The following is a 26,892-nucleotide window of genomic DNA, read 5'->3' as shown; positions in this document are numbered from 1 at the left end:
CTAAAAATGTTACAATACAGTACCTCCAGCTTTCAAAAAAGAAACAAACCTTATTCATCTGTTTATTAAGGCAGAGAAAATCCTTTTTAGAGGTAGAGTAATTCAAACTACATTAAGGCTTAGATTGTCCCTACCAACCTCCATTTAGCAAAAATGTTCAACAAGATCCTAAATCAATATGAAGGCTGCCCAAAAGTGCAAGAAAAAAATAATTTTCATTTATTCTCAGATTAATATGAAAGAAAGGGGAAACTAATGTAAAAAGGAACTAAAGCCAAGCAGAAGTGGTCCCAGGCAATAAAGAGTCATTGTGCTGGTGGCTCCTAAAAAAGGATCCTTTAGTAGCTCACACATTTCAATCTTCTTCTTTTAAACAACTGATTGCCATTTCAATTTTATAACATTTGCTCTATCACCAACATTTAAGCCTGGATTCAGCAAAACAGGCATGATATTAGAGTCAAGCAGAAGTTTAAGAGCTTTGCTGAATAAGAGCATTAGTTTACTTATTTTAAAGATAAAATAAAATATAAATCCTCCTTGTTCTATATTTTCAATATTTATCCATGCTATTTATTCTAACTTAGCATTTGAATGTATCCATATTAACTACAAGTTAAATCTCTCTCTAAAGAAACCACCTAAAATATGAAAACTGTGGGTACAAACATGCTCAATACTAACCTGTAGCATAGTTACGGATTGAGTATAAGCTTCTGTCTGTGTTGTAACAGCTGTATTCTTATCAACAGTTGTACTCTGAGTAGTTTGGATATTTTCTTTAACAGCCTCTGAGCTCCTCACAGTTTCCCATTCTAAATAAAAAAATGTTTTTATTTATTTTGTAGAAAATGAGTTTAAATGTTCTGTTTCCATTTCTACATTTAAAAAAACCCACCATCAACTTGAAAAAAATCACATTTTGGTCAGAGCTTACTGTAACTGAATGAAGCTAGGGGGTGAAAAACAAAATAAAATTATATAGATATAGACACACAGAGTTCCTCTCTTGGCAGAAAGACCATCAAACATCAGCAGGAGAACACAAAAATCCCGTAACTTTTTTTTTTTTTTTAAGTGAACAGAGAAGAAAAAACAAAAATTGTAGGTATACAATTGAAATGTTACTATATCAGAAGCTGATTTTTTTTAAAATGTCGATTTAAAAAATTCAAGTTGACTGTCACTTTATAAATGATTCATGACATATAAAGAATACAGCAGCCCCTTATGTATTGTCATTTATATTTACCACATGTCTGTATTACTGAGTGACTAGTCTGACACATGATCACATAGGGTACTTAACAACAAAAAAACCCACCTCCACCAGCCCAAGGAAAAATGAAGTTGGCATTCTAAATGGAAGGTGTTGGATTTAATTTTCAATATTGATTCAAATTTAAATTTTGCTGCCAGAGTTAAAAAGATTGCCATTTATATACTCAAACATCCCTTGTCAATATTTAAGGCTATGTCTACATAGCCCCACAATTTGGACTATGGGGTGTGAATTGCAACTCCCCTGTGGGGATGGTGCTGGTGTGAACTAAAAGGTACCTAGTTCACATTACATGAACTAGATGCCTTTTAGTTAGTTCCTGCAGCATGCACACAGGGGAGAAGTGTGCAATTCACACTCCCAGAGTCTGAACTGTGGGACCGTGTAGACAAGCCCTGTGATACAAAACAGATTATAAACCAATCTATGGAGGTTGGAAAGAGGAAGCTCAATAATACTGAGAGTCTCAACAGACAGTTTTAAACAATAAAGGAATATCCAGATCAGTCTCCATCATTTTACTTTTACATACAACAATCTAAAGACTTGATTTTTCAGGAGTCACAACCAGATCACAGATTTTGCATGCACTAATATTTGTACACGTACTTAGTGACTGAACATAGAAAATCAGAAGCCACTTTTAAAAATATTAATATTTATTGTCTCGCTTAACTCCATTGGTCTGAATGCTGACATAGTGTTATGTTGACTTGCAGTGTTATCATCAGATGTTGACTCAAACACATGATAGATGCAATCCAAATTTCTGGATTTCAGACCTCAGTGCCATCTGAACTGTACACAGGAAACTAATACTAACAAATGCAAAAAAGAACATGTACACCAAAAATACTCAACTTCTGAAAATTAATTTAAGGAATAAAGAAAATAAACAATTTTTACTTAATAAAAGTTACACATAAGTATCAATACCTGTATTTACAGTCTCCTGGTCGATCATGCCTCCTTCAGCAAAGCCATCCAAATCATCCAATTTTACTTTTTCCCAAGGTATATATGAAACTCCAAGATCCACATCCCAAAATTGCTTGTACTCTGTTTTCACACCTTTATTTAAAGCCCAAGCAATCTGAAAATAAAATCCAATCAGATGATGTAGCTGAATTAAAATACTTTAGTTATCCACTTCATCTCCCTGTCAGTGCAGGATTTATCTTCACTGTACATTTACTGTATGTACCAAGCAATAGGGCATGGACTCAGCATCTAATAGCAGCAGCCACTTGGAAGATCTTTTGGCTCTTTGGTTATAATGAACTATAAGAAATGTTTCAGAGTAGCAGCCGTGTTAGTCTGTATCCGCAAAAAGAACAGGAGTATTTGTGGCACAATTAGAGACTAACAAATTATTCCGAGCATAAGCTTTCGTGGGCTGAAGTGGGCTGTAGCCCACGAAAGCTTATGCTCAAATAAATCTGTTAGCCTCCAAGTACTCCTGTTTTTTTTTAAAAGAAGTGTGTTAAATATTATTTCTAATTTACAGATGGGGAAATGGCACCACAGAGCTGAAAAGATTTACCCAAGGATCTCAGAGTAAACTAGTGACAGACACCTCAAACACTTAAGCACATGCTTAACTTTCAACACACAGTCCTCAGTGAAGTCAGTGGGACTACACATGAGCTTCAAGTTAAGTTTCTGTTCTCTGCATAGTCAAGAATAGAACCCAGGTCTCCTGACAACCAGTCCTTGTGTGTTCAAACTTTCCAAGTATTTCCTAAACAGCAGGTGTATCATTTTATTTTTAAGGTCCTTCCTCACTTCCTGCCCAAATACACATTTTATAAGAAAATTTCCCACTCTACCTCTTACAAACAGAAGTTATTTTGCCTCCTTCTCGTGCTCTATATTGCACACCTTGATCAGACTCATAGTATAGAAAATTCATTATTTTTCAGAGTACACAATTAAACTATCATAATAAAAATTCGATTGTATTTTAAGTTGGGCTATGTTACTGAACAAAATATGGCTTACCTTAATAATTTTAGATCCAATCTTGTAGGATCCAGAACTAAGTTTCTGAAGAGCACGATATGCATCTTGTCTGTGAACCATGCAGACATATGCACAACCTCTTGGAGGAATCATCTATGAAAAAGAAATATATCTTATTATTATGGCAACTAACACTTGTTTAGACAATGTCTTAATGTGTCTGTGAATTCTAACTTTTTGTAAAACACTAAAGTTAACAGTTGTTAAAACTAATATAATGGGTGATAGCTCTGTACTTTAAGAAGTCCAGGAGCAGTAGAACTGTCATGAACAAGTATTTGTAGCACAGTTGCAAGTTACTGGTCATAAAAAAAGTGGAATTCACAGCATTTCTGAGAAATGCAAATAGATGTAAGACATTGTATTTACAATTTAAAGTGACATATATGAACAATAGGCAACATCTTTTATTAATCTTGATAACAGCCCTCTCTGCATTTATTCAACTGCAGAATGATGGATAAATATAAAAACTACTTTAATGCAATGTTAAGGTGGCAAAAGAGTAAAAAAATGCAAATGTTAATGGGCCCAACTCCTTTGTCCTGGCTGAAATTCACTTGGCACAGCTCTGGTGGTGAGGAATAAAGGAGTGAATTGCTCCTAACCTGGTGATGGCTGGGGGTCAGTTCTGCCAAATCCAAGTGAGAGAAGACCCCATAATGCAACATTTCTCAAAGGGGGTTGCAAGAGCAGAGGCCACTGGCCAGGTGTCCAGGCCTGAAGGAAGCGCTGACGCCAACAGCAGCACAGAAGTAAGGGTGGCATGGTATGGGGGAGGGATTGCGGGGTTGTGGGTGTTTTCACACTGTGAAATATTTTCAAAGGGGGTCCCAGCAAAAAGAATTTGAGAACCCCTGAGATAATGGTTCCAAAGGACCATTATGTCAACTGAGGATCACAGTAGCAAAACACACCCACTCATCTGGGCTCTGAAGCTTCTGGGTCAGGCAGCCAGGGATTCCTCTATGCCAAGGTATCTTCACATGGCTTGTTAAACCAACTATGCAGTCTGTTGCAATCCAAAAGTATGACAAAGGAGCCTTAGTAGCACCAGGATCTAGCCCAAAGTTCCTCGAGTATTAACTTGACTAAATTCAATGGTATATTTTCTATTCTTAGTTCCTCATGTTAAATGTACACTACAAAATACAGAGGGGGTTAGGCCCCTAGACATGTTAAGATTGCAGTAACTGTAATTTTCCATTACTTGACTTCCGTTTTAACTGTAAAGCCTTAATAGTGCATTTTATTTTTAGTTTCCTTAATAAACAAACAAACCCACAAAAATACCCCCAAAACCTGTGCTTAATGTTAGTATTTATATGGTCTCAATTAGGTTTTGTAGTTCACATCAAAATTAAATAACTAGGATTTTTGTGTGTGGTTAACTATTAACCACCAAGGAAAATGTACCAGCAGTAGTTGCCTGAAAAACAGAATTCTTGCATTTCTCAAGATGGGAGACAAAGTCTGAACAGTTCTCACTCACTCACTCTTATATGCTCACTGAGCATGTTCAAAAGTGATTTTTAGATAGTTTAATTGTTTACCCTAATCCAAAGAAAAGCCCTACTCATTAACCATTATTTAAAAAACAAACATGGAAATCTGTAAATTTCATTTTGTGCTATAATCAATGTTTCAAAAGTGTGATTAATTTATCTTTTTAAATGGCAAAAGTACTGTTATACACTCAAACTCAAACAACTGAATTAAATTTCCTTAAGATTTCCATACAATTATGTTTCCCCATAGAGGCTAAGCACAGAAGTTTATAGTAAAAAAAGCAAAAACCATTTTAGACTTCTGAGCATCCAAAATCAGGGAGTTGCAAAAGAATCTGTTTTGCCATATTAATCATAGCTTTCACTATGATGCCAGAGGGATGGCATCTCAGTGATAATATATTATATAGTGTGGCCAAAACTTATATTCATCAGTTATAAATATAAAAAGTTATTGGATGTTGTTTAATAACTAAATAGTACTACACAGAGCAACAAAATATTTTTAAATGGCTAACTTGAATTCTGCTGTTTTAAAAGATTAATTTTTATAAGATGTAAGTGTGTCGGTGCTCCAATTTGGAAGAAGGGGGTGGGGAAATGGCTGAAATTGCTTAAAGTGTAGTTCTACTCTGAAAGGCAACTTTATAAAAATGGCACTGTGGGATTCCATGATTATTGCTGTCATTATTTCCATCTCAAATTCGCTCAGCTTAGAAGATATTTTTCTTAATTGCTAACTAAACCTGGGATCTGAAATACAAACAGTGCTCCTTCTGTCTTAGATTTAAGATTCTGCAGGGCAAACGCCACCCTCAGCTACTCCTGTGTCACACTGCTGCATTCAGGTGTAAATAAGGAAATTATCTGTAAAGAATGGGATAGTACACGTGGCCCTGAAACTGGAACTTTTTTAACAATTATTTTCTTGAAGCCAGAAAGAACCCAGCTTGCTCTCCTGGAATGGTATTGGTTCTGCACGACTGACAGAACTAAAAACCAAATTTACCATCAGCACTAAAGTAATCTGATCTGACTGAATACTCACAAGAAGTAGATGTGTTAAAGAAGATGTTGATTTTACAGTGACTTTTCAGAGTACAAAAAAATGGTTATATACCCTACATTAACTGTGTGAACAACAGTTACTGTGGGATAAGCAAGCATCCTTTCTTCTCTGAGTGCTTATCCATAGACTCCACTCTTGGTGACAAACAAGCAGTTGCCCATTCACCTGGAGTTGGAAGCAGGCACAGTACCAATGCACACTTCTATTCAAATAATTCAATCTCATGGGCCTGGGGAGTATGCATCAAGAGTGGAATCTCTGTAAACAACTCAAAAAAGAACTACATTTTAAAGTGAGTGACAAAATGGAACATTTTATTTTTTATGAGATAAATTATTTTGTTACGATAAGAAACAGCATGTGTCTGACAGGCAACTGAAATTGTTATAGTTTGAAGCAGTTACTGGAGTAGCAGTCCAGGTGCGATCATTAATTTTTCCTAATATTGTACTATAATGTGTGTATTGTAACTAATATTTGTGATTTAATTTTTTTTTTTAACCAATTCCTCTCTTATAGCGTATTTCAGTTTAACGGTCAAAACAACAATTCCCATGAATAATCTGAGGGAAGCAGCACACCCATTTGACTACGTAGGGTGCCTTTTCCTTAGTGGCTCAAATGCCAACTGTAATACAATAGAAATAAACAGGTAAGGATTATGGCCAAGGTTTGTAAAAATGAATCCCTAAAGGTAAGTTCCTAACTCTATATTTAGATGGTTAAATAGGACTCAGGAATCTAACCAGAGGCACTCATTTTTTAAAAATCTAGCATATAATAATAAACTACAAGAAAACTTCTTTTTCTAGAAGACAATTAATTCAGTTCACACATCTTATTTTTTCTTAAATGCAACATGCATCACATCGGTCATGTTTTCCTACATATTATGTACATATTATTGTGGATTTGGCAAATGTACCAGACAGCATACCCTTTCCTAAATTAGTAATATGCAAACAGTTTTAAAATTTAGGACACTGTGCCCACTTACGTTAATAGATTCTATTTGTCCAAATTCTTCGAACAAATTAGTTAAATCTTGCTGTGTGGCCTTCTTGTCTACTTGACCAACCCAAAGAGTAGTACTGCACACTGTCAAGAGAGACATTACATAAATTAAAAATGACAATACTTTGCATGACATTGGATTCTGCATCCAGTAATTAAGTCTAAACCACCAATCTGAGGCAGGAATTATAAATATTTTACCCAGGTAACAGAGGTTAAGTAAACTTATCCACATAGATTAAGTGATGTGCCCAAATTCACAAAATGAATTAGTGATGAAGCTGAGAACAGAATCAAGAAGTCTTGACTCCTTGCCCATTGTTCTAACAAATAAAAAACATAACATTCCATTCAGATAAACTAGCCTTGGTAAAAGGTTCTTGATCTTTCTAACTCAAAACAAGCACTTCATAAGAGGCAGGGAAATGAAAGCACACTGTAGATCATCAGCTAATGTAGCCATTAAAGAAACAAGTATTTTTAACAAGCAATATTTCTACTGAGCATGCAATCTCACATATAAATCTGAAGATTTACAGAACAATTTATAGAACAGATGAATACATGAAAAAATGAAAGTTAAGGAGCATTATTGGAACTGGTATTTAAAGAAGTGATCACTGGGTCAGTTTCCTTCCTCTTCTGAATGTAAAACTGCAAAGAAAGATTTTTCATATAAAAAGTCATTCACCTGAAAGCTAACTCATGTCTGATATCCATTTTGATATTAACCTTCTTGTGAATGTTATATTTGGATAATGCTTTGATGAATACCTTCATCACTTTAAAAATATATATTTTCTGCTAAGTAGGCAAGACTGCTTGCCCTCACTGAGCATTAATGGCATAACAAGTCACAGGTACTAAACTGAAGACTATAAAAAATTATTTGCCAACAATCAAACTTCAAACTTCTAAGACAGAGGTGCACAAACTACAGCCTGCAGGCCACATCGGCCTGTGGGACCGTCCTGCCCGGTGCCTGAGCTCCCCTGTTGTTGTCCCCTCCCCCGCAGCCTCAGCTCACTGTGCCACCGGCGCAATGCTCTGGGCAGCAGTGCAGCTGCAGAGCCGCGGCTTGACCCAGTGTTTTGTGCTGCGTGGTGGCGTGGCTGGCTCCAGCGGGCAGCATGGCTGCCTGTCCTGGTGCTCTGGGCAGCATGGCTGTAGTGCCGCCACCCACCGGTGCTCCAGGCAGCGCGGTAAGAGGGTGGGGTTGGACAAAGGCCCGGGGAGTTCAGGGTGGCGGTCAGAGGGCGGGGAACAGGGAGGTTGAATGGGGGCAGGGGTACCTGGAGAGCAGTCGGGGGGGGGGGGAGTAGATGGAGTGGCGGGGGTCAGGCAGGGGTTCCAAGGGTGGTCAGGGAGAAGGGGTGGTTGGATGGGGGCAGAGGTCCGGGGGGGGGAGGTAGTCAGGAATGAGTGGGTTGGATGGGGTGGGGGGGGTAGTCAGGAATGAGTGGGTTGGATGGGGGGGGAGGTAGTCAGGAATGAGTGGGTTGGATGGGGGGGTCAGAGGCAGGGTTGCGGGGGTGGACAGGGAGGAGTGGGTGGGGCAGGGGTCCTGGGGGGGCCGTCAGGGGGTGAGAAGCGGGGAGGGGGGTGTGTGGAATCAGATAGGGCAAGGTCTGGCTGTTTGGGGAGGCACAGCCTCTCCTAACCAGCCCTCCATACAATTTTGGAAACCAGATGTGGCCCTCAGGCCAAAAAGTTTGCCTGCCTAAGGTGTGGTTTAAAGAAAATAACATTCTCAGATGGAAGACAAGAAACCCAGGGGAAATCAGCCTGAAGAGAGTGTGACTATTCTATAATTTGAAAAATTGATTCTTTTTATTTTTTTTTACAAGAACTTCTCATCCTTAAACTGAGTGACTTAGGGACTGAAATTTTACTTTACTTTGATCACTGATGAATTACAATAGTGTTAATTTACAAACATTTAGTGCTTACTGTGCTGTGGTACTTTAACCTGGCAATAGAATTTAACAGTATTTTCTATTCTTTGTATAGGAAGTATAGTTTAATATCTTAGAACACTGAAGTCCTAAAATGGGTGCATTCTCTCTACCCCCTCCTATACCCAAAAAACCCTTTGTCTCCTGAGGGTAAGTCTACATTAGAAACACTACATTGGCACAGTTGCAGCTGTGCTGCTGTAGTGTATATACTTACTACAGTGACAAAAGGGGTTTTTCCATCGCTGTAGTAAATCTACCTCTCAGAGGCACTAGCTAGGTTGATTTCTTCCATCAGCCTAGTGCTATCTAGACTGGGGCTTAGACTGACTTAATTATGTGAATTTTTCACACTCCTGAGCAACATAGCCAGGTCAATGGAAGTTACAGATGTAGACAATCCCTCAGTTCTTAATCACAAGCGCATCTTTCCTCCTGATGTTTACCAAAAGAAGAGACTTGGCCTGTGCCTTCTCAGCCAATTTTTCCATAGCTCCAGGTGTCCTTTGGTTCCTGTCCATCTTATCTCCCCAGTAAGCAAAGAAGATATCTCCTACCACTGGCAGAGCTCCACTCCTCCCACCATTCCCGAATCCCCATGATAGCTCAGGTTCCTTGCACTTTTTCCCCACCTGAGAAAGTTCCAGGCCTCCCACGTCTTTCCAATAACCTGCCCAGTTCCAGTTCTTTTGTTGGCAACTCACCTCCCCAGTCCCCAATTGCTGCACTGAACTCCAGGCTACTCAGCTCACCAGCCTACACTTCTGGCTCCTGCTAAAGCTTTGCTCACTGAAAGCTGAACGCCAGCTCTAGTTCCCTGCTGCCTAGCTCAACAGTGCAGGAAATGTACACTATAAATCTAATTAATGCCTCTTTGTGGAGAAAGCCAAAAAACAAGAGACACGTACACATAGGTCAGGAAGACAAAAACAAACTGTAAGGCGTCTGCATGCTGAATTCCAAAACATCCTGGGAAAACGTAATTCCAGAGGGCTCTAACTGAAATGGATAAAAGCAGTTTACACCTCTTAGGGGTATGTTTCAAACTGTCTGATGGCTGAGATGGGTGATGCTGCATTGGCTTACACTAAACCAATGTTTTCAAGATCATCTCTGCAAACCTTAGGATCTAGAGACCATTTATGAAAAAGAAAGCTGAGACTCTGGGGTATACACCTCCAATTACTAGAAAGCTGTTGTAAATTATGCAGCAGCAGAATATGCTCAAACCTAACAACAATGGTTGTAAAGTGATCCAGACTATCAGTGGACAAAGACACTTGAATTCATGGCTTCTGACACCCAGCCCAGTACACATTCTTCCTGGCTAAAGGATATTTTGTGAGGGAGGTTCTTTCTCCCCTCCTCCATTTCTTCCTCCATCTTCAGGACGCTAGTGTTCCCTGAAGGGATTACAGCTGCCTCGAATAGCACTCCAAAGAACCAGAACTAAAGATGAACAACTCTGAACTAACTGGGATTTGGATACTGCTTTTGGTGCTGTACACACAAATTTAACAGGGACACCCCAATGTCAGGCTGGATCTTGTGGATCCAGCCCAACACACCCCAATTTAGTCCCTATATACAACAAAAAAGTATGATAAGAATGCTGATATTTTAGAAATAGATAATTTGAGAATAGGATGGAAGGGGGAACAGTTGTCAGGAACCCATTGATCAAATGACCTCAAATCTGCATCATTAATTCTACCCTGTCCCCTGAACTGATATATCAATTTTCAAGTCAATCTGACTGTATATTTTAGAAGAAATGCAAAATTCAACATTAAACAGAAAATACATTATAGTTTTGTCTATGGAGCAGGTAACACTACTCATAATTTTTACAAGAGTAAAATCTTTGAAGGAACAAAATCCCACTTACTTCTTTCTTCACGATGAAATGATTGATTTATATTTATGGATTAATTATAAAATTATTTATTAACAATCTAACTTTTGAGATTTCAGTTACTTGACTAAAATTAGTCATAATGGTACTTAATATAAATGTTGTTTCCTTATGAGAGAAATGTAAACGGCTACTTTTCCCCCTCTCTCTTGAATATTAAGATATTAAAACATAAAATAAGTGTTACCTACCACTTAGTGTTTTAGACCGGATAGGAGGCAATCCCTTTTTTTGGCGTTCTTTTTCCCTTTCCCTAGCTCTTCTTTCACTGGAGTATGACCGAGATGACTTTCGCTTCCTTTCTCTTGATCTTGAGCGTGAACGTTTTCTGTGTTTACGTTTTCGGGAACCAGACCGTGACCTAGACCTCCGTTTTCTTGGTGACCTACAAAACATTTATTTTTAATATCTTGAACAGGTGTCAGGGGAGAGATGTACTCCGTTTTTATTTTTGTTTTACTAAAAATTAGGGCTGTCGATTAATTGCAGTTAATTCATGTAATTAACTCAAAAAAAATTAATTGCGATTTAAAAAATTACTCGTGATTAATCGCAGTTTTAATCGCACTGTTAAACAATAGAATACCAATTGAAATTTATTAAAGATTTTGGATGTTTTTCTACATTTTCAAATATATTGATTTCAATTGCAAAACAGAATACAAAATGTACAGCACTCACTTTATATTACCGTATATACTCGATCATAAACTGGTTCGTTTATAAGACAACCCTCCAAGATGGAGAAGTAAAAATGGCAAATTTTTATGACCCATTCATAAGCTGACCCTATAATTCAGGGGTCGGCAAACTTTGGCTCCCAGCCCATCAGGATAAGCTGCTGGTGGGCCGAGACAGTTTGTTTAACTTGAATGTCCACAGGCACAGAGGTAAACAAAATGCCCCGGCCTGCCAGCGGCTTACCCTGATGGGCCAGTACAGCAACTGGTGGGAAATTTTTGGGGAGGGGGAAGGGGAGAAGTAGCTGGGGATCAAGGGAGTAACCCCTGTGACACCCCCCCCACACATATGACCCCACTCCTAACCTGGGACCTCCCCACATGACCCCTCCCCACGTAACCCCTCCCCGCCCCACCCCTAGCCCGGGACCCCCACACTCTCACCATACCATCCCTTCCCACCTTGGGGCGGGCCAGGGGAGGATGTCTCTGGCCCGGCTGGAGCTGCTCCAGCGGGCCGATTGGCACGGCTGCAGCCTGCCAGCCCTGGAGTGGCAGCTGCTTCGGAGGCTGGGGGGAGAGCAGTGTGGCCAGAAGAGGAGAGACTCCGGACCCACCTCTTCCCTTCTAGCTCTGCTGGATGTGCTGCCTCTCCTTGCCCTCTGTTGGTGGGGAGGGGCTGTGTCCCACCTCTCCCTCTCTATAAGCTGACCCCCTTCTCTGATGCTTCCCTTTTTTACTAAAATAATTCGGTTATGAACGAGTATATACGGTACTTTTGATTACAAATATTTGCACTTTAAAAATGATAAAAGATACAGTATTTTTCAATTCACCTCATACAAGTACCGTAGTGCAATCTCTTTATCATGAAAGTGCAACATACAAATGTAGATTTTTTTTTGTTACATAACTGCACTTAAAAACAAATAATGTAAAACTTTAGAGCCTACAACTCCACTCAGTCCTACTTCTTGTGCAGCCAATTGCTAAGAGAAACAAGTTTGTTTACATTTACGGGAGATAATTTTGCCCGCTTCTCTTGTGCAATGTCACCTGAAAGTGAGAACAGATGTTCACATGGCACTTTTGTAGCCAGCATTGCAAGGTATTTACATGCCAGGTATGCTAAACATTTGTATGCCCCTTCATGCTTTGGCCACCATTCAAGAGGACATGCTTATGATGCTTGTTAAAAAAAAATGTGTTAACTAAATTTGTGACTGAACTCCTTGGGGGAGAATTGTACGTCTCCTGCTCCATGGTTTTGCCTGCATTCTGCCATATATTTTGTGTTATGGTAGTCTCGGATGATGACACAGCATATATTGTTTGATTTAAGAAGACTTTCACTGCAGATCTGACAAAACACAAAGAAGGTTCCAATATCATATTTCTAGAGATAGCTACATCACTCAACCCAAGATTTAAGAATCTGAAGTGCCTTCCAAAATCTGAGAGACACAGGGTGTGAAGCATGCTTTCAGACATCTTAACAGAGCAACACTCCGATGTGGAAACTACAGATCCTGAACGACCAAAAAAGAAAATCAACCTTCTGCTGGTGACTTGCGACTCATATGATGAAAATGAACATGCGTTCATCTGCACTGCTTTGGATCATATCGAGCAGAACCCATCATCGGCATGGACGCATGTCCTCTGGAATGGTGGCTGAAGCATGAAGGGACATATGAATATTTAGCGTATCTGGCTCGCAAATATCTTGCAATGGCAGCTACAACAGTACCATGCGAACACCTGTTCTCACTTTCAGATGACACTGTAAACAAGAAGCGGGCAGCATTATTTCCTGCAAATGTAAACAAACTTGTTTGTCTGAGTGATTGGCCGAACAAGAAGTAGGACTGAATGGACTTGTAAGCTCTAAAATTTTACATTGTTTTATTTTTGAATGCAGTTACAAATGTAGAGTTATGTACAAAAGTAAGTTCAACTTTCATGATAAAAAGATTACACTACAGTACTTGTATTAAGTAAATTGAAAAATACTCTCATTTTTACAGTGCAAATATTTATAATAAAAAATAAATATAAAGTGAGCACTGTACACTTTGTATTCTGTGTTGTAACTGAAATCAATATATTGGAAAATGTGGAAAACATCCAAAAATATTTATATAAATGGTATTCTATTATTGTTTAACAGCGCGATTAATCAGAATTAATTTTTTTTATTGCTTGACAGCCCTACTAAAAATCACAATTCTATATGGTAATATGGACTATTCTTAGTGTTTGTTTAAATGTTTAGAAACATTAGTCACATTTTATTTTACTATTGTATAGAGAAAATAAATGTACTACCATTAGAGTGGAGGAGAAAAAGGGCATTAGTCTGACCTAAAGAAAAAAGAACTGCAAAGTTTACAGCAGAAAAATAAGCATTACTGAGGAAAGGTCCATCCCAAAGTCAACAGTCTTTTTAGCTACTTATTTGAATTATCTGGAAGGTACTTGAAAATTTAAGCAATCCAAATCTAAACAAAATAAATGGCCATATCAAAAAGAGTCTTAAGTTACTATACAACTTAATCCTATGCTTAAATGAAAACTATTTGTTCGATTCCAATGCAACATATAACCATGCTGGAAGCCAAAAAAATTCAGAATGATGACATAGATAGACAAATAATATAACACTGTATCTGTATTTTAGAATAAAATAAAGTTGCTTATACTTGAGTAATAAGTTTATTATGAAACCTTGAACGAGATCTTGAGTGTGTTCTTGATCTTGAACGAACAGCTGACTTCTTTTCTTCTTGTTCAAAGATCTCTTCCTCAACTACATCTTGCCCTTCATCTATATCCATGTCCTAAGTATAGAAGCAATGAGAAATATAAGCAAAAATATACAAAACAAACCTTGGCATACAAAGAGATACAATAATTTCTGAAGTTTAATTTTTCCCTTCAAATCTCAGTAATTTAATCAGAAATGGTAAATTTCACCTGCTGTTGAATATCCATTGAATCATCTAGGTTTGTTTCCACTTCTAAAAACTGCTGTTGGCTACTCCCTTGTGATGGTGATGCAGAGTGCTCTGATCCAAAATTTCCCTCTTGATTTTCCTCAGGGCTTGCCTGCACAGGACATGAATATTACATTTTATAAAGTCAGAAGCCAAATTGTATGTTATATCACTGTGCGATACAACACAGGACATACAGACATAACTGTTAGAATATTTTTGAAAAGAGTTTATTTGCAAGTGTCTGGGATTTTTTTTACCACTTCGTTTCTATAAGTGCAGATCAAGTTAATATGCAGTAATAACCTGTTAAGAGAACTTTGAGTTGAACTTGATTTCCCTCCATTCCACACTGTACTCCAGTACACAAATAAAGAGAGAGTTTTAACAGAGCCAATGCGTTTTCAGTTCCCACCCAAAATACCATTATCAAGTCAATGAGTCAGATAACGTTAATCGAGGATGACTATTTTTTCACAATTCTGGTTAATTAGAAGTAAAACTCCAACAAGAAAACAAATATATAGCTTGAAGGACTATAGTAATTTTGTACAATACTAAGAAGCGTACATCAAAATAGTCATATCATTTTTAAATATATAAATATTGTTGGTACATAAGTCATTTATAACTTATTGTAATCATTTCCATCGAGAACCACACATTTTCATGATTAATTTTGTTGTGGTGTAAATGCAATACAAATTTAAATTTAATTTAAAAATCTTCACTTAATTCCAACCTTTTGGACCAGTATGATTTAAGATAAAACAAGACAAAACAAATCATGAAACTGTGCAGTATTTTATGCCAGGATGTTAGTTACAAGAAAGAAATCTATCAGTGCAACTACATCTGAAAAATGTCACAAATCACACTAATTTTAGAACGTAAACTATAAAATTGTTAATTATTAACAAAAAATTAACAACACTTACTGCATTTTAGCTTTAGAACTTAGGCTTGTTAAAGTGAATGTTTACAATAAACAATGTGTATATAGGATGTACAAGCTGGAGGGTTTGGATAACCACCTTCCTATTTGAAATGTCTATTTTATTTGGGAAAAAAATTCTCTCCCACAACATCCTTTAACCGAATTAACACATTTTAGAAAAACAAAGGAAACAGCTCTCCAATTTAACTACATCAGAAGTGAGATTATGGGAATTTTATTGAAGAAGGCAGATGGCTTTCTACGTGAAGAAAAAATAGGACTTTTATAGTTTTAGATTCAATTCAGAGAAAGAAAATTTTCTAAGAAACTGTCTTTATAATAATTTTTTCGCAGACACGTGCAATAGAATATTACTTCTCTTCTTGAGAGACTGGAAGAAGCTATTATTATTACCATCATTATAATTAATAATAGTAATGCACTGCATCCAAAAAACTGCCAGGGTACCATGATGGAGTCTGCCAGTACTAACGGTACTGGCTATTCATAAAATGAATGAAAACTAAACTAAAAATTGACAAAAGGAGAGCTCCAAATAAAACAAACTTAGAATCCACATTTTCCAGGTTTTAATTTAGGTTTCTTGCAATGACTATTTTAAGATGTCACATCAATTATCAGAAGACAATTTCTAGACTGCTAACCAAATGTATCCTTTAGAAAGATGTGTGGGTCTTAAATATCCAAAGAGATAAAACAGAAGTAAAGGATACTGAATTCTGGTGTTCAAGCATTCTTTTAAACATACAGATGTTTAAACATATAAACAGTTTCTCATTATACTTCCACTCTGCTTAAAAACTCTGTACCTTACACTATTTCGTGACATCAAGTGGCAGAATGTTGAACAGTACCCAGATTCTTCTAGATTACCTTCCTGTTTTTCTGAAGCATGTCATTGTCCCATTACCTTCCTGCTTCATGTATTTGCCTCTCAACACCAGCATTATTTTTCCTGAACCCAACATTTTGGTTTTAAGGAAAACAATATCAAGAAAAACACAACTGTCCTGTGCTCCCTGCTTCCAATTTCTACTTTTTGTCTTGCTCCTTCTGTATGTTTTTTTGCCCTCCTACTCCCCCCGCCAATCTTTGCATTTTATTCTTGCTTTCTTTCTCACTTAGTCTCTGTGACCAGGGCCTGGACACAAAACCAAAGGTTCTCTTTATAGCGTGCTGTATGCTGGGAGTAACTCCTATGTGTTCCAGCTGAAGCCTGAGCCTCTCAGCTACAATCAGGACTAGATGCAACTCCCTCTCCCATGCTGATCAGATGAGAGGCACCTGCTGGAAGCACACACAGGATTACATGGGAAATGGGGGAGTCAGGTGGTAAACCCCTGTGGTGAGATATGTCACCCTACTCTTGAATGAATTAGAAATGCTAAATTCACAGTCCCAAAAAAATAATTAATTCTTAAAACTCCCCCAATTTCACTCATTCAAGAGCAACACCTTTCACTGGAAGGTACCTAATCTATTCAATACATTTATTCTGGAATTTTAATCATTACTTCTAGATAATGTACATCAACAGCTACCAAAAACTTCATTACTCCTTTATAGGGATATGCCTCTGTAGTAGTATCTGCTAAATAGTGCAAGCTTTCATTGCTTTGGGGAGAAGGGAATCAGAGCTTTACTCCACTGTACAGAGAGAGTCAATGTACAGCATCAGCTAGAAAATGAGAGTGAGCTATCTAGAGCATGAGTTCTCAGTGGGGCAACAGATGGTGCCTGCTCAGTTGCGCACACAGGCTGAGATCAAAATCATTCAGTTGCTAGGACCCAGAATGATCTTGGGAAGGAGTTGAAAGAGGCCCCTTCCACCTGCTGCAACAGCATGCAACCTACTCTATTCTCTTCCCAATCAGAGAGCAGCCCATCCACTCAAAGTTTAGGTCCTTCTCTGAACTGGGAATGTTCTTGATTTGTGCATGACTAAATGTGATACAGATAGTAAATGAAGTGAACTTAACTATCCTTTTTTTTCTTTCAAGCCAGGGCAGTATGCCACCTTTCCAGCCCTCCATGAAAAAAGCGAAATCATTTAAAAAAAAAAATTCTTAGTTAAGAAGTGGACAGGATAACCAAAAGTGAAGTGTATCTCCAGGTCAGCTGATGGCTAGTCTCTCCTAATTTAATAAATACAAAATGTATAGCTCACATTTGTTTTGTATTTAATTTCTTTGGTTTATGCTTTTTGCCTTCACTTGTTCCAAGTCTTCACTTTGCAAGCCTAGCCCAGGTAATTAGCCAGTGAGTTTCATTATTATGAGTAAGAGTATTAGGAAGAAGAGACAGTTTCCTGTCCTGAAGCACAGTACGTATTTTTACCAATGTGGAAGAACACTAGAATCAATTACTATGATAACCACAAGATGGAGTAGTTACCTTTTGAGGCTGCTGTTGCTCCAGGAGCTGCTGTCGGAGATGTTCTAAATTTTGTTGTTGCAGTTGTTCAGCTAGCTGATGAAAAAGTGAGTTGTTCACAGACTCTGATACTAGAGGCCTAAAATAAAATAATTGAAAAACCCTTAACATTGAAGTTTCTCTCTTTAGACTAAGTAACCTAATAAACAAAATTTTGTGTTTTAAAAAGTAGCTAGCTACATACATTTTCAAACAAATGAACAACTTAGTAACACACACTCAAGTTACAATTGTTATCCCTCAGAGCAAAATATAAGACTGTTACTCCTGACAGAATTCTCCGCCCATGTGGGGGTGCAGAATTCATATGGACTGCATATTTCTATTTCCCACCTCCTCCCCCCAAACGCAGAAAAACACAAAAGAAGAGTGTGTGTGTGTGTGTGTGTGTGTGTGTGGAGATGTCTCTTTCGGCAGCCCGGGCCACGCGTCTGTTCAGCATGCCTGGAGCAGCTTCAGAGACGCAATGCGTGCGGAGGGGGGGCTCGGTGTGCGTGCCTGCAGGAGAAACTTTGATCACCATAGGGGGTGGGACTGGCCAACAAGCAAGAGGGACTCTGTCCCTCTTTCTTAATACTGCTACTCCAGAGGCGTGTAGGAGAGTAGGTCTTTTTGTTATGCTGGAGGAAGGCTCTGTCCCTGAGGCAGAAGTGAAGCAGCCTCTCTGCCTAGTAGAAACTTCTTGAGAATTGAAAATATACTTAATAGTAGTATCATGTTACTGAAAATTGTTGTTAAGTTAAAAAAAATAGCTTTTTTTTAAAAACCACCACATTTTGTTAATGGTCCTTTTGATGGTTAATTGATCTCATTCTCTGAGGCAGAAATGTAGCAACCTGTCTGCATAGTAACATTGTTAATTATTCTATTGTAAGTTAACTGTTCCCATTCTCAGTCAATTCCCCCAGGAGCATAAAAACCTGTAAAAGTTTTAAGGCCCCTTCATTGTCAGAGTGAAGTAAAGCCTAATGAATGACAGTAAGGGAATCAGCTAGGAAGATCTATGCACTTTCTCACTTTTTCCCTGTGCCAAAGTGGCACAATGGGGTTAGATTTTTACTTATCCATTAAAAAAAAAGACTTTTGAGGGCAAATAAAACATTTACCAAGCAGTCAATAAAATGTCAGGACAATCAGAACCAAGCACTTCCCAAAGTACCCAGCTATGTCCAGATAATGATTAGCAAAACTGTATGATTTTCATGTGTGAAAGTCTGAGTAATTTAAAATGACATTCTACCTTTTTTTTTTCCCTGTTGGTGTTCTATAATGTAATTTAAATGAAAATCCAGGATTATAACTAAAATGCAGAGTATTAGTTACCAAGTATTTGCAATTTAACTTTCATGTGTTTAGAAGATGCTGAATAGTTAGTGACTTTTTTCAGTATTGTAGTTTAAATAACTTACCAAAACGACTGAAACTGGTGTGATTATATTGCATTATTTTGACAAATAAAATTTGTAGAATTTTGTATCTAAGTAGAGCGCTATCTTCAGACCAAACTCTCACTCTCTTTGTTTTAAAATGGTAGGCATCCAGCTGAAGGGTTCTCATGCAATGGTAGAGATGTTGTATTAAACATTTAAAACATATACATGTCTATCATTCAAATTCATGTAAATTGTTCTCTGTTACCACTGCTCCAGTATAGTAGTTTATATATACTGAAGGACCAGACAGCTGGTCTACTTTTCACAGTGAATGTAGAACTATTGTAATGTTTAATAGGAAAAATGGTTAAATTAATCCAATTTAAAAGGAATGTAACCTGATCTTACAGTTGGGAAGTGGGAGTTTCCTTTTTAGGCTCTTCACTGAGGTCAGGCTCTTCCCCAAAATCAAACCTGTCCATCAGCTTCTAGGAGAAAACGAATCAAGCATTAGAAAGAGCATATTTTATAACATGTTCCCTACCAAGCCATACAAAATACTTAGTAATCTAAAAACAGGAAGTCTGCAATGACTTAATGTAGGAAAGCAGACCATTCTTTTAAACAGAAAACCCTTAGCTGCATCATTCTTGAGTTCTACCTGTTAATCCAAGAAGAACATGTGTTGCCCAACACTAAATAGATGACTACTCTCCTGAGGTAAAAAATTATATATAACCTGTGTGTGTGCGTGCTTATTCCTTTAGCAGTCAGCCAATTACTATGGCCAATGCCAACATCAAACACGGCATTGAAGAAGAATTACCTGTTAGATACTGCTTGTGGATGTCCAAAGAATTAGAATATTATTTTATTTCAATAATGATTTAATTTTAAAAGGGGGGGGGGAAGAATCAAAGATACGAACAAAATATATAGATTAAGAAACACAAGTTATTTGCCTTGGAAACTGTAGTAGTTCTTCAAGAGTGTTGTCTCTGCACTGCCTCACAAGTGCCCTCTCTCAGCACTGAACATTCAGCAAAAGTTGTATCACCAACCACCTCAACTCCTTCTGCTAAACACCAGTCTTATGAAAGTGGAATTTAGAGAGGGGAGAAGGTAAGGCGGTACACAGAGGATGTAATCTTAAGTAACTAGTTAACATGAGTAAATAGCTTTTTTCCTTCCACAGGGTGGCCTCTGCTTATTCTAAATTATGGGAGTCTAGCAAACAATACAAACCTCTAAAAAAGGCTGGCTATGAGGCTTGTATTAAGCAAGGATTCTACTGAATTACTTTCCCAAAGTGAGCATCAGATTTAGAAGTAAAAAGAGTAGTGATGTGCAAATGTGTGTACAGAACTCCAGGAAGCAACTCTGTAGATTTCAATGAAGAAAACATTACAGAATATAACATATTCTTCATTATATACGAAGAAAACATTATATAAAACATTATATAAGGCCACTGATGACACCTTAGCCATGGTAAAGGTACAACATATCTGTCTTGGTGCACAGCCTAATCCACTTAAGACAGGCACTAAATGTAAATGGCATTCCCTTTACATAGGTCTCCAAAGGCTACAAGAAGTCTTGCTCAATTCCTAAATACCTGAGGTCCTGATTCTCATAGACTTTAAGGTCAGAAGGGACATCGTGATCATCTAAGTCTGACCTCCTGCACATTGCAGACCACAGTACCTCGCCCACTCCTGAAAACTCTGGCTGAGTTACTGAAGTCCTCAAATCATGGTTTAAAGACTTCAAGTTACAGAGAATTCAACATTTACACTAGTTTAAACCTGCAAGTGACCCGGGCCCCATCCTGCAGAGGAAGGAAAAAAAAACCCCCAGGTCTCTGCCAATCTTAACTTGGGGGAAAATTCCCTCCCAATCCCAAATATGGCAATCAGTTAGACCCTGAACATGTGAGCAAGCCCTCCTAGGCAGATACTCTCTATAGTAACTCAAAGCCCTCCCCATCTAGTGTTCTCATTTGCACTAAGTTTGCTTAGGTATAAGTGCAGTGTAAAATAGCCTTAATGTAAAGGGATCAAGCCCTCATTTCTACCAAATAAAATGTCAAGGCCTTCTTGACATCTAAGTTATGGAATCTAGTTTACCCTGGGCAAGGATGATGTTTGGTAAACTCCAGTAGCCCATCATTGACAAAATACAGAATGTCACTGTATTCTTGGATTCCTGGGTGTTGGAACTGCGAGTGAGTCTTTTCTTGGACAGTTTTCATTTTCATTTGCGGAGTTGCCACCATATGTCCTAGCAACTTCTGGAACAATATGAAATCATCAGTTGGTGAAACAAGTGAGATGATCAAATCCTCAGGAGAAGTTGAGAAATATTCAATTCCTCTTGCTGGTCAAGAAAGGATTGCCGCTTATAGACAGTCATATTCCTCTAAATCCGACATGTAGTCAAGAATACCTGCCAACAGAGGGAATGAGATGCCATAGATACTGGTACTCGTCTGAGTGGCAGATCTCGGGTATCTATGGTTCCTAGACTTAAAAGGGATGAGATCTTCTGTGTAAGCAATAGATCATGAGAGGCATTTCTGAGTAGAGACAGGGAAAGGGGGTTGGATGGAGATAAACTGGATAGCATAATCCAAAAAAGTTGCCTCCAATACCCATCTGTCTAATGTCATAGCCGCCCATGCTTCATGAAATAGAGAAAGGAGGCACCAAAATTGAAGAAGGGAGGTTGTGTCAGGCAGCTGAGAGAATCTGGTCATTGGGTGGTCTGAACTCTCAACCAAAACATCAAAACTGGCATTTGAAGACACTGAAAGTTGAGATGACACATCCATGGTAGTTGTAGGGTTTTTCTTTGAAAATCTTGATGTCTGGTGTTTTACGGAAGGTGGAAAATTGAATAGGGTGGGATCTTTGTGCCGACTGAGATTCGCTAAATTTTCACTATTCGCAGGTGTGTATAACCCTAAAGACCTAAGTGTTGCCCTTGTTGGGATCCATGGGCAATGTATCAGCAACACCCTTCATCAGGTCCTGAAATTGCCTGAAGTCATCAGCTAATGATGGCAGTGGTGGCATTACTGCCTTATCAGGAGTTTGTAAGCTGTCTGTAAGGGGGTAACCTCCTTGTCAGATCTTGCATCTTTCTCCTCAAAAGGCTCACAGAATGGAGAGGACAGATGGAAGGTACCAGAGAATTAAGTCTTTTGTGTTCCCTGTGGGACTGAGTTGAGGTCCCTCAAAATTGTTGCTGATACATTGCCCATGGATCCCAACAAGCCCAATGGGGAAGACTACAATGTGTGGAGGTGGGAGTGGAGGCGGGGTGGGAAATCCAGCACTGGTCCTCCCAAGGAAAGCAACGGTCTGGTGCCCTGCCTTTGTTGCATCTGCAACAGAGAACAACTCCTCCTAGAATAAATTGGGAGATCCTTGAATCAAAAGTTCAGAGTCTGAGTCGGAATGATCCTCATATATGGTAAAGGATGTGACAACCCCCCTTTTCCCCCAACCCAGTGGAGAGTTGAAGAAGGAGAAGAGGCAGGTCTCCCATAAACATGAGCAGTTGGTGGCCCAGCAGACCTTGGTACTGAGAGGTGTCCGTGGAGACTCACGTTCATTCGGTACCACAAGCTTCCTTGGGTACCAGAATTCCTGCGCTACTGGAAATACAAGAGAACTCAGTATCAGTGCCGATGACATTGCAGAGGCCATGACAGGCACTGAGGCTGGTACTGAGGGTGTCAAGGGCTGCACTGAAGCTGATCTCTAGGAGATAGTCATCTTCAGTACGGAGCTCTTTACTGCGGAGGTATGGGGCTCAGATGAAGTCTTCGTGTGCTCCACAATACCCGAAGTACCCACAGCCGCACTAGCTCTCCTCTGAGGGACTGATGTCTTCGGTGACCGTATCTTCTTTAAAAAAGAATACTCAGATGTTTCGCTCCTCTTATCGCCTTCCATATACTTAAGAGTGGGAAGCTCTCAGTACCAGTGGCACAGTTATCGGTATCTCAATCATGAAGAATGTTGGAGACCTGGGTTTCAGTGTCATCTTCCCCCTTCAAAGCTTCTGGTGACCATGGTCTCAATGACGACAGGGCACTGACAGACATGGAAGGTCCCTGTACAGGGGGTTTCCCTGAGCAGGGGTCTGAAGCTGGTCTTAAGACTTGCTCCATCATTAAAAGTCTATACTTCATTTCCCTGTTTTTATAGGCTCTTCCTTCAAAGGATGAGCAGATTTTATACTTGCATGGAATGTGAGAGTCTCCCAAACAACGAATGCAGTAGGCATGTCTGTACTAACGCGGACTGCTCTTCAACACAAGAGGCACCTTTAAAAGTTCAGGGAGCTCTGCATCTCTGACAGAAGAAAAACATTATTCAAACCCTGAAAGAGGGGAAAAGAAAAACAAATTTTCTCCCAGAAAAGGAAAAAAGGAACAAACGTTCCAAATATAAGGCACTAAATTCTACTCTACTAGCTAACTATACAGCTAAACATTAATAAAAGAGGTAAACAACTACAGAGCAAACATGCATATGCTAGACTCCATCTCAGACTGAAGACGATTGAGAAGGAACTGAGGGCGGTTCACCCATGCAGTTTGGTACAGGGCACAAGGATGTAGGGCACATGTGCAGGATGAACAGGCACTACCACCAAAATTCTCTGATTAAAGGCGCATGGGTGCATGCGCACCTAAAGTGGACTACCCATAGGGATGTTACTCAGCACAGCAGCAGCAGGTTTTCTGAAAGTCCAGATAAATATTTCACGTGGTTCTCCTTCATTACCGTTTTGTTGACACTCAAAGTTCTATAAGCACAATTTACTACACAGATGCTGTGTAGTTTGATCCTATCTCATATTTCACTTCATTTTTTATTTTTCTTGTTAAACTAAAGATCATGGGTCTATAATTGCCATAATTACTATTAGGTTTGGTTTTTTTTAAAGATAGATATAACAATATGTTACCCTCCAACCCGCTGCAGAAACTAAGAGAGTGAATATTCTGTTAACAACTTTTGGATGAATACTATCTGGTGCTGGTGATTTGGCCCTATTTAATTTATCATTTTGTTCCAGTACCTACCTTTCTGACACAGTGCCTCATCTTAGTTAAGGTTGAAAATCACTTACTATTAAAAGACCATTATTCTAGGTGCTTTAAAATGTACGTACTGAATTCAGTTTTGTCTTGAAATTTGATGCATCTCATGGGGATGCAGGGAGGGTGGTCTAAATTTGGGCCACTTGAGCAAGCAGTTCCAGGGATACAGCTCCCTCCCCATACACAAATAATCTGTTTACAAAAATCACCCATTCTTATGACTTTTTGGTGCACACCTGCAGCGCTAATCCTTCTCAAACTCATCTCAGCCATTTGGGATTTACTAATTGTATTATTGTAGCTCCTAAGAACCTCAGTCAAGGACCAGACAATGTGCTAGGTACTTTACCAACACAGAACTAAAAGGTAGTCCTTATCTCAAAGAATTTGAAGTCAGACTGATTTCACTTTAAAAGTATTGTGAAGGAAATTAACATTAATTAGAGGGAAGATGACAAGATTCTAGTAAGCAGTTACGGCATGACTCATACTCAAGCATTTTGGTCATTTGTTCAAAGGTTTAAATGATAAACAAATTTAAAGTTGCCCTGTGGTGTCTCATGCCTATCCCGAATGTATTTCAGCTAGACTCAAACCTCTGAAAACTAGAAAATGAAGAGTTACGGTAACACAACCCACTTCAGAAAACAGGAATTAGGAGTTAAGGTATCACCATCTCTACAATGTAAACTAAACTGTGAAGCCCCAACACTACACCTACCACCATTCTATCCTTACAGATGCTATAGACACTCTAGGAAAGAGAAATTGAGCAATGGCTGACAAAGCCTAACACCTCTTTGCTAAGGCAAAACTCTGGTTTAGGTCAGCCATGTCAAAGTCTGGTTTAGTCATAGCTGTCTACACTCAAAGACTTAAACTACCACAGGCTTAAGATATTACCACTGCTTCACTCTTGTCTGGGGATTCTTTCTGCTCATTATTTGAAAAGAGATGGTCTGGGATAGGTAGCTCCCAACATCCTCTGTGTTGAAGACTGATGAAAAGATTATTCAGCTTCTCTACATCCTTATCCTCCCTAATAATCCAGTAGAGACTATCTCACAGACTTTCTGCTTTTTATATACTGAAATAACTTGTTTTTATGTCTTTGGTTATTTCATCTTCAAATTTCCTCCAAACCTTCCTAACATTACTTTTTACCATTGCCATAGTTTACTGTACGCTCATCTACCTTGCCATTCAACTCTGTTTTCTTCTTGGCTTCCCTCGTTAAAAAAAAAAAAAAAAAGCATGCTTTCTGTGCTCTATTCAGCATACTTACATAATCTCCATAGTATGTCTAAGGATTTTAATTTCCTCACTTTTGGGGTCTTTTTTATAAGGTTTGTCTCTTTAAAAACAAAATCCCTCTCTAAAGTTTAGGTGTCACAGAGCTAGCTTTCATATGATCCTCCTGCTAAGAATGTAAACTTGATTATATTTGTGGTTCAATTATAGTTAAACTTTGAAGTTCAATTATAGTTATTTCCTTCGGTATTTATGATGTAACAAACCTACTGCTTCTCCAGTGATCTGTAGTCTTATTGGAAAACTAGGGTACATAAGACCTGAATTTCTACAGTATTTTTTCCCCTGAGAAAACCTTTCAGACTTTCTTTGTATGCCATAAAAGAAGGGTGAGGGGAGAAGGCAAAAACATATAAGCCCAACCTTCCTTCTTGTGCAGATAATCTTCAAACTCATTAATTCAGATCCTCCTTCTACACAATTATAGAAGGAAATACAACAATGACTTTGCTTTACTAATGGAAATTAACTCTAGCCTTCTGAAAAATATCTTTTGCCCTTAAATTATATAAAATACATCATTTGTGTATCTGTATAACTGTCTCTAAAGAAAATAATTTTTGTATTTGGAAAAACCTATGTGCAAAAAACTTTTCTGTAGCACAGTCATGCACTTCTTAAGAAGTCACTAAAGATAGAGACACAACCCATGTGAAGACTTTAAATACAAACAGTAAGTGCATTTCTTCAAACTTGGTCCTCCAACTTCTACCTTGTTAAAAGAGACATTCTGTTCCAGTGGATTAAGTGTGTTGGCAGCAGCAGCTGCAGCTGTAAGTTGTGCTGTGAGAGCCTGTAACTGAACGACAAGGCCAGCATCCAGTGCCTGAAGTAGTGAAGGCTGTGGCTTCTGTTGTTGTATTTGCAGTGTCTGTATTAACTGCTGAAGCTGGAAGAAAGAGAGCGATAACTACATTAACAAAAAAATAACTCAGCTAGCTTTTTACCCTTCTCATGAATAAAGATCTCACCAGTACAGTGTATCTATCTCAGGGCTATAATTTCAGTTTAGTCTGTTGGTGGTTACAGCAAATTATATTCCCACTTACTGGCTAATTTGTTTTCTGCGGCTCAGACAAGATACTGTAGACATGAGGTTCCACCTCCTAATTCGCTGACAGGTAGATGACGACCAATCACAATCCAGGATTTTTCTGCTTTCTAGGGTTCCCTCTTCTGCTTCTCCAGTTTGATTCCTTCTGATCTGTAAAATAATCTGTTAGCCTGCTCTACCCTCTTAAGAGCCCATCTAGATTA

The 26,892-nt window shown here is 38.6% G+C and overlaps 1 protein-coding gene across 4 annotated transcripts in view; it reads right to left on the bottom strand.

Moving 5' to 3' along the window:
* SCAF8 (SR-related CTD associated factor 8) overlaps positions 1-26,892 on the bottom strand; it is a 152,314-nt gene that overhangs the window by 64,499 nt on the left and 60,923 nt on the right. For 3 of the 4 annotated variants that reach the window (XM_045009407.1, XM_045009405.1, XM_045009404.1), the window contains exons 7-16: positions 26,348-26,524; positions 19,614-19,693; positions 17,794-17,911; positions 14,422-14,553; positions 14,173-14,285; positions 10,957-11,150; positions 6,879-6,979; positions 3,284-3,397; positions 2,219-2,375; positions 685-815 (exon numbers count right to left, since the gene is read on the bottom strand). In XM_045009407.1, the coding sequence (XP_044865342.1) occupies positions 685-815; positions 2,219-2,375; positions 3,284-3,397; positions 6,879-6,979; positions 10,957-11,150; positions 14,173-14,285; positions 14,422-14,553; positions 17,794-17,911; positions 19,614-19,693; positions 26,348-26,524 (1,317 nt within the window). The remainder of the gene's footprint in view (positions 1-684; positions 816-2,218; positions 2,376-3,283; positions 3,398-6,878; positions 6,980-10,956; positions 11,151-14,172; positions 14,286-14,421; positions 14,554-17,793; positions 17,912-19,613; positions 19,694-26,347; positions 26,525-26,892) is intronic. The other variant, XM_045009406.1, reaches the window with a different exon arrangement.

This window comes from Mauremys mutica, chromosome 3, assembly GCF_020497125.1.
Source record: "Mauremys mutica isolate MM-2020 ecotype Southern chromosome 3, ASM2049712v1, whole genome shotgun sequence".
NCBI classification, from domain to species: domain Eukaryota; kingdom Metazoa; phylum Chordata; order Testudines; family Geoemydidae; genus Mauremys; species Mauremys mutica.
The sequence above is the reverse complement of the archived record's forward strand: the minus strand, read 5'-3'. Positions and strand labels throughout refer to the sequence as shown.